A 9,045-nucleotide genomic window follows, 5' to 3' on the forward strand; every position below is an offset into this window, starting at 1 on the left:
CTAAATTTCCTTTATCATAAAAAATTTGCAGTGATTAACAGTTCCTTTGGAGAGCAGTGGCTCTTCTGAATTTCAGATGATGACTGGAAGTATTAATCTGCAAACACAGGTGGTAATAATGCTTCTGCCTGCTGTGTGCCAATGAGAGCTCTTGAGTTAGCAGCTGAATTACAAAAGCCTCATTCTGTAAAAAGCAGTGGCCTCCTTTTTCACCTTGATACAGAGCAGCTTCAAACTATTATTCTTATGCCCTGCTGTCATCAGTTTTAGAAGTATCACATGACCAAGTAACTAGAAAATCTCAGAAAATAGAGCGATTCTATGGGGAAATTAAAAAGAGTTTGGGGGATGTGCAGAAGCAAGTAAAGCGAGAGGATCCTTTCCTATTGTAAATCATCTAAAGCTGCCTGAAATACACAGAAATATTTACAGCTTTGTATTTTTCCTATTTAAATTAAATATCCCCCCAAAAATGAATATTAATGCTGGTAGTGCTGCGCAGTTAGTGCTGCAGAGAAAATAAGTCTTTTGTATTTGAGAATATTTTTTATAATTCTGATTATTTCACAAATGATAATATTTTGGAATTTTTCTATCTTTATGAAGTCAAGAAATTTTTAATGTTACTCTTGGACTCCTCATGATATAGTAATAAAAGAATTAAACAAGATATAAAATATCTGTGATACAAGGTTGAAACATTTCTTCTATTTTGGTCAAACGTAGTTCTTTTCACTGCTTTTCTCAACATGGAAAGTTTAGTTAACTGATATGATTTTGTGAAGATTCTTGATTTCCTGAAGTGTGTTCCCTTGTAGAGACTGTAAATTATTAAGTTTTGCTAATTTGCTCATTTGATTTCCTTCTACTTACAACCAGTTGTTGGACACTCAGACAAAAAGCCATACAGTCACCATCTGGAGATCTGCCAGGAAAAGAGGAGATGCAGCCTTCAGGGTGTTCTCCAGTGGAATCAGAAGATCAATAGTTGCTGTACAGTTAAGTTACAGAGTAGATAGGTGAACAAATACCAAAGAATTACTGGATTTATTTCCAGATGAATGCACGTCATTAGGCCTGTTCAAAACACGTTATTTTCAGAAATGAATTTGCTTTGAAAAGAAAGTCCTTCTCGTACTTCTAAATGAATCAGACATGCCATCCACTCACAGATTTACTTTGTAGATTCCTCCAGTTATAGAGCAAGCATTAGTGTAAATTCTCATCAGAATTAGAAAAAGAAAGAATATCCAATCTAGTGTTCAACAGAGCAGAGATAATGTCCAAATAAAGAGAAGCTACAAAGAAGCTACACACGTTCTGAGTTTTACTTGTCATTAATCCAGTGAAGAGTACAGGGTTTATGTATAAAGTCACCAATCTTTGGGTTGTTTTTTTCGTTTGTTTATTAGTGTGTAGAAAACTCAATATCCTAATGTCAATAAGTGAACATGTGAATTAGTTAATATGTTAAAGGTCTTCAAAGAGCAGAAAGAGGATATCTGATCTCAGCAAGTTGCTACTCATGCTATAAAAACATTTCTACTTTCACAAGCGGCCATGAAACAGAGATGAGATTTTTAATTCACTGCATTCATAACAATAGCTGAGTAAGGGGAAAAAAAGCTCTAAACTTAATACGGGTGAAGAGAAATTAAATCACCACCCACCAGATGACAACCGTAAAGCACAGCAGTGCAAAGCTTTTCTTTATTTCCAAAGAATAGAAAAGATCAACCGAAATTGAGCTTTACTTTTCCCTGTATTTTCTCCCCTCAGTACTTACTTCCCTACAAAAAGCACAGACTGCAGAAATGAGACTGCTTCTCTGTCTGTTGCCACATGATAAAGTGGCAATAGTCCTGTTTATACTGTTTGGCGTGTGTACAGCTCTGGGAATCTCAGAGAGCTAAGTTAAAAATAAATGGATGCAGAGAAGCAGATGAACCTTCTCTATACCCTCAGGAGGAAAAAACAAAGAAGTTATCTAGAAGTCACGCTCTAAATTCCATTCTACATACTTAGAGAGCAGACTAGGGTCTAGTATCCATCTTAGATATTTAGAGTCTACAGAAACTGCTCCCACAAAAAAAGTAGATCTTAATGTTGACCATTTAAGGGTGCACTGGTAGAGAGGTAGTGTGGCGATTCACAGGCAGTTTCTTTCCACCTATCTCCGGTGCTTCCACCCATGTTTAAGGACATTTGGCAGGTTGGAAACACTGCTCCTGCTCAAGAGCCTAGAAGTTTTGTGCATGCACAGACTATCTAGCAGTATTTCTAGTCAGCTAGTACTAGATTAGTTGAATGTCTTTAGGGGACAAGATAGCTCTGTCCAAGCTGACTTGATTCAGCTTGTATCTGACCCAGCAGAGGTCTTGAGAGAAAGAGAAGGGCCAGAAGCCTGTGGCTGTAAATGCCTCCATCAGAGAAAGGAAGTGGAAATATATTCTGAATATGTCTTAAATAGTGTCTTAAATAGTGTTGTGTGTGAATGTGGTAAAATAGGTGTTAGGAAAGAATTTTGAATTCAGATATGGGTAAAGAGAGAAAGTGGGAGCAGAGCTTTTAGAAGATCAGAAAGAGGAACATTCAAGTCAGTGGCTAAAGATCTGAAAACAAACATTACAATTCTCACCTGACTTGGCTTATTCCTGAAGTTTCACCACCTACCTACCCGTAGGACATCTGCTCAGGTCTAACGGCTGATGTTGACATGTGTCTGCATCACCTGAGAGCTGTGCTGAGCAAGGCCACAGGCAGTTCACAAGTTTGTGGGGTTGGGCAGCTTTTCTCATGAAACTAGCAGAAATTCAGGTCTTCTGTAAGGTTTCATGACAGATATCCTGCTGGGACTAAGAAAGCTAAACCAGTATTATGTGAACTGTTGTTCATATTGACACCAACCTGGATGGATGTGCCTGTGTGAGTTAACATGTTCTTGAGGGTCTCCCTAGATTTCCTGTGTTCAAACTGTAGATGTATAAATCAATATTTGTGTCTAGGCAACATCTAAGTTTTCAGGGTCATATAATATCTAACTGTTGAACTCAAGTGTCAAGGTGAGGTCCACAAAGTTATATTAATTGTATAATAGAAATACAGTTTCCACCTGAATACCCACTTGAAAGACACTAACAGGTATGTGGCTGTTATCTGGTGGCAAGCATTAGGCCCACTAATTTATTTTTCCATTGTGTATGATCTCACCACATAGCCAGAACTCATAATGCATGCATGCTCTTTTACAATACTATTATGAGATAGTGATGACAAAGGCATGCATTTATTTTGTCACTGTGAACCATATGTATAATATGTTAAGAAATGTTTTTGCAGTTATATGTACCTATGGTAACACAGTATGAATTTCTAACTTTTATGCTGCTTTCACAATGCAGAGGAGAAAATTAAACAACAAAAGACAGCTCCCACTGAGAAATCAGGTAGGAACAAGTCATTATTTCCTGTTTTAGGGGGGCTGTGAGTGTGGAGAGCATTAAACACTATTCATAACTCTTCCAATGTCATACATTTACATTACAATCAGTTTTTATGATATTTTGAAATATGTGGCTGAAAATAGTTCCTTGTGCAAATCTAGAAGAGCAAATGCAGCTCCAACAGTCTTTCCAATGACAATGCCAGGTCGAGGTGTTTCAGCTCTGTGCTGATTTTTCCTCCTGTGCCCAGAGATGGTCTAATGGAATGGAGTGGAGCTATAAATCAGATCTCTCCCAAGTTTATCTCCAGTGCAACTCACTGCTTTTTTTTTGCTTTTTTTTTTTTTTCCCTAATCTCAGAACCTTCCTGTGATTGAATTTACAGCACAGAGACCTGCACATGCAGGGAATGATGTAGGAGGATGAATAACCAGCTGGTTTAGGAACTTGAATGCATCTCAATCTGGCTTTCTCATGGAAAAACTGATTTTGGAAATAACTTACAGGTCTTTGGGTCCTTGTAGATTTTGTGATAATAATGGTTCAAGCAGTGTTAACTTATGTAGAAGCCCTGGAGTGTCACTCAAGCAATATTCTCATAATTCCTCACAGATTACACAAAGTTTTTTGAAGATTTTAACTAGATATCGGCCTATAGATTTCTACTAGGAGCATTCTTTACTCCAAAATCAATGACAAGTTGCCAAATCTCAGACAATTACATAAAATCAATAGACTGTGTTGGTATGATGGTCATGATTGTTGTAGTGATGATGATGAATTTTCTCAATAAAATAAAATGCCATTTTACTTTAAGCTAAATAGTGCAATTTGCTACCTCATTTCCATTCTCATTTGGTATGTGGTTTTCCTTCACTTCAGTAGCAGAATAGATTCTATACTGAATAGTATTGTTCTGTCTCTAATTGTAAACATTCACATAATCATCTGTTGGTTATATTGCTTTCTATAAGAACTCACATGTTAATCTATCATTTTAACATGAAGTGATGTTTTGTAGCACTGTATAACCAGGAAAGTTTTGATAGCTTTTATCTAACCATAAACTGCTGTAGCTTGTTCAAAACCATGAACTATGTTTCTGTTAATAGAGTTGGAGAAATGGCTTCAATGTATTTCTAATCAGAATGTTTTACAAATTAGCAGTAGGCAAACAAGTAGGTTGTGGCATTATTTCAGCAAGAGCAGTTAAGTTGAGGAACTTGCAAAGGTCTACATGTGTTAAAGACCATCTGCATTTTAGCAGCTTGAATGCTGTACATGTTTACCTGAGTGGGGAAAGCTAAGAAAAAATGAGAATCATGATATGATAAGAATATTTGAATATTAAAATGATAAAGAAATCTTTTTATGTCTAAATGCTACAATTCACCTTCTTTTGTCTTCTGTAGTCCAGGCAAAGCCAGCAAGTACGTGGTATCTACCTTGATCAGAAAAATTCCTGTAATATAGCTGGATATGTGTGAATACATGGAAATTTTCCCTTACTACTTCCTTGTTTTGCTTTAAATTATAGTGCATTTATCCACTTTCCTCCTCCCCCACCTTCCCCTGTCTTCCCGTATTTTCATTTAACATATTGTCTTGTCATTGCTCTTTTCTAGTCCAATAATACAGATATTAATGTAGCAGTGATAAGCTTTTTAAATTTCATCGTTAAGAATTAAATATGTTTAATTAATATTAGTGATTAAGAAAAAAATCACTGCATTGTTTTCTTACTCATATAATACAATATTTCTAATGCAACTAAATCTAAATTTCTTAGTCAAGAACTGAAAAGCCCATGCACTAACTTAGTATGCAGCCTGCATGTTAAATTTGTGTATCTTTCATACCTTCAGCATGCAAATAAAAACTGCAAAAGTTAAAAAAAAAAAAAAAAAAATAAGAACAATTGTGTTCCCATACACCTCCACTCCCAAGAAAAGCCTAAACTTGGGAAAAATATCACTCTCTGTAGACATAATTTTTAATTCAAATCTCATAAAGCTTGAATTTCCTTGTCTTGTCTAAATCTTAGCATTTCTTGGAATATATGTTCACCTGAAATCATAGTTTCTGGGTGTTCAGTTATTCATCAAATGATAGAAGGGATGAAGCACATTGCTCTTTTTTTAGGGGCTACTCACATTTTAAACATTTCCACTTTACAACCCTCATTGCATCCTACTTGTTGCTCAGAAAGTGACCTAGATACAAGGCCATCATGATAGTCCATTGGTTCCTCAACTCTAAAATATACCATGGCCCCTATTTTCATACATTCAGCTTAGCTGCTACTATGCTACAAAATCTGGTTTGTTGGTATTGTTTTGTTGTTGTTTTTTTTTAAATCCTTTTAAACAGACATGGCTTTGATACAGATTACATAGTGCTAGATCCTTTTTTCATCCTTTCTATTTCTAGCAATCTAGCACCAAATCTCATTATTTTCTATAATTATGATATAAAAAAGGAGGAAAAAAGCGCGTGGCCTGCAAAGCACTGCTAATTCTCTAATTTCCCACAGTGATATACAATTTATTCATAGAGAATAGGACGTCTTCAAAGCTTTGGGAATTCAATGGTATTATTTCTGACTCAGCATTAAAGGTTGAGCAGATGGTTGCTGGGTTTGATTTGTACTCTCCTTCCAAATAACAAGGTTGGAGAGTGGATGTAAATTGCACTTCAGAAATTGAGGGGAATCCCTTTCTAAATTGACTTCTTCCTTAACATGTGTGATAGCTCCCACTAAAATTAATTGCAACCATTTATGTGAAGCCATGTGCAGTTCTACTGAAGTTCATAATTTTGTAGCAGATTCCTTAGAGGATAATCTGTTAGGAAGTAGTCATTTGGCTTCTTTCCAAAGTAACTGCATGAAGCAATAGAAAATTAACTTTTTTTCCTGAAAAGTATACACGCAGTCCTTCTTAATTAAAAAAAAAAAAAAAGAACAACATAACTTAGAAACATGACAATTTTGTTATGCTCTTTCTTTTGTCTAGAGCATGAAGCAGTCAGGCATGAAAAAGATGTTCCACATACAAAGCCAGGTAGGCACTCCTGCATTTTATGTATTCATTACTTTTGAAACTGTTTTTTAAACAAATCGGAAAATACAATTGCATATGACAAATGTCAGAATGAACAAAATCATGGTCCTGTGAGCTATTTTCCAGCATCAAACATCTTTTACATGTCATACCATAGCTAACTTAGCACAGTACTTATTTACAATGCCTTTTGTCATTTTCTGAAGATATATATACATATCTCAAAGGTCAATTTTCTGTTTTTGTAATTCCACTGGTATCAAAGATGCTATGCTGATGAAGAATTTGAACCATTGTTTTAAGATGTTTATTTTAAATGTCTTCATTTTGGGAATTATTTGTTGGTATCTGCCATTACATTTGGACTTTACAGCCTTCCTGGATGAATTAATTCCTCAGCAACATCAGCAATTTAATTTTACATACTAGCAAGTTGTTCTGGTCATGTCAGCTCATGACCTGGCAACAGCCATGGTTCGTGGTATCTGTCCCTGCATATCATAATTCCTTTGCAACCTCTCCTGCATAAGATAGAGCAAAATTGCTGCAGTTATAGGAAGCTGCATAGTTCAGTTTTGCTGTGAAGCAGTCACCAAGGGTTTAAGAAAGTCCTCTCTGCTCTTCTCAGTGTAAGGAAATAAGTGAAGAAATAAAATTACTATTGCTCATATTATTCATCCTTTAGCATAGTGATTAACATGTGCAGAGAAAAATATACCTACTATTATTATCCATCATTAGTTTGTTTTTAATTACAGTACAATTACTAAAATGTTTCAATATTCAGTAAATACAAAGTACAAATAAAGCGGTTCTCTGGCATGGAAATGTTGTGCTGCATCTCACTGTTCTGACCATTTTTCTTCTTTTTTATTCCCAGTCAAACTGAAAACAACTGCAAGTATGTGCCGTGCCTTGCTTTCTATGCAATATAAACCTGTTTTTCAGATGCATGTTGTCTCAATTCACCTTTTTCTAATTTTATTTTATTAGTTATTGGTATTTTCTTGCTTATACTAATTATATGCTTACATTGTCCTTAGGCTGCTTAGTAACATCGGAATACATCAAAACCAAACACATTTGCAATAAAATACTGGGAAGTGGCAGTATTCAAATTCTGAAATTTTTACTATTTATAACAGTAAAGGAAATTATGCTAGATGCATAATTGATGTTCTGGTGATTTTAGATGAGTGTAGGCACATAATGTAAATTTATGTAAATTTATCTTTTTCTAAAAATAACAATATTATAACTGAATTAGAAAATCTTTACAGAACTTCTTTTGCAGTTTGGAGATAACTTATTTCATGAGTGTAATAAACATATTTTATTGGCCTTGTTTTAATACTTTTTTCACCTTAATAAAAAAGAACTAAAATTAAACTGGAGAAAAGAGTATTCAAGGGAAATATTTTGCATAACAAAGATTCCACTGAAAATATTTGATAATATCTTTGTAACGCCATTAAGACTTCTGAATGTCTAAAGGCTGTAATCTATGCTTATTGTGGCTGGTAATTACATATTACATATGTTAAATCATGATCAGACAACAATCAGAAGGGCAATGTTTACACTTCACACTTTGAATTGTGAATGTTGTGAAGTATGCACCTTCACTGTTCAATTAGTTGGAGTCTCCTTAGGATAGAATCTTTGATTTCTTTCTTGAATCTTTGATTTCTTTCTTGAATTTTGTCTGGCACATCAAGACCAAACCATGTGTTATTCTGATGTGAAGTAATCTACAAAGAGTACACAAATGTAAGACTAAGCCCCTTGAGGCACAGACCTCTTCCTGTTTCATGTCAGAAGTTGACAATATGGCAAGGCAAGCTGGTTCTATTAAGATTCATAAATTAATCTCCCACATTAGATGCTGTAGGTTAAACAAGACAAATAACTGCTTTTATACAACTTTAAACAGACATAGCCCATCACATCTGAATCACATCTCTAAGAGGAAATGGGGAACATGAAGCATCTGAAATGTGCCTCTGCAGAAGGGTCTCCTGCAATCCTGAATATTATTGTTAAGCATTTACATCATCATTAAAAAATTATCATGTCCCATGAGGCTATGTGTATTGTCTTTTGGCAGTTGTTTTTAATATATATATTGAATATATATAAGAAAATATTTTCTTTTTGCTCATGTTTTAGGTATTCTTTCCTTCATTTAATTCTTTTACTCAAATTTGTTCAGTTTTATGTTCAGTGGATCTATTCACTCACATTTGATGTCTTCTGTACTAGTTTATGCAAGAGACCTACTGATGGTACCTTCTTCTGTTACAGATGCATCAGAAATTTAAGTGACGAATTCCTCACACTTTCCACAGTAACAACCTTTTAACCAAAAATCACTGCCTATAAGGCTATTATATCAAAAACTATATCACCTGATATATTTGGAATATAAGAACAGCCAATATATTTTCTCTTGACCTTTGCATAGTATTTGTACCACAGTCTTGAAATTATATTCTGCTGCTTCACATGATTATAAAGGTTAACAGTGCCTTTAGGAAAAA

The 9,045-nt window shown here is 34.8% G+C and overlaps 1 protein-coding gene across 1 annotated transcript in view; it reads left to right on the top strand.

The window, feature by feature from the left end:
* LOC104909805 (triadin-like) overlaps positions 1-9,045 on the top strand; it is a 52,856-nt gene that overhangs the window by 36,799 nt on the left and 7,012 nt on the right. The window contains exons 11-14 of the mRNA XM_031552504.1: positions 3,402-3,446; positions 4,856-4,873; positions 6,458-6,505; positions 7,386-7,406. Coding sequence (XP_031408364.1) covers positions 3,402-3,446; positions 4,856-4,873; positions 6,458-6,505; positions 7,386-7,406 — 132 coding nt within the window. The remainder of the gene's footprint in view (positions 1-3,401; positions 3,447-4,855; positions 4,874-6,457; positions 6,506-7,385; positions 7,407-9,045) is intronic.

The sequence above is a fragment of the Meleagris gallopavo genome, chromosome 2 (genome assembly GCF_000146605.3).
Source record: "Meleagris gallopavo isolate NT-WF06-2002-E0010 breed Aviagen turkey brand Nicholas breeding stock chromosome 2, Turkey_5.1, whole genome shotgun sequence".
NCBI classification, from domain to species: domain Eukaryota; kingdom Metazoa; phylum Chordata; class Aves; order Galliformes; family Phasianidae; genus Meleagris; species Meleagris gallopavo.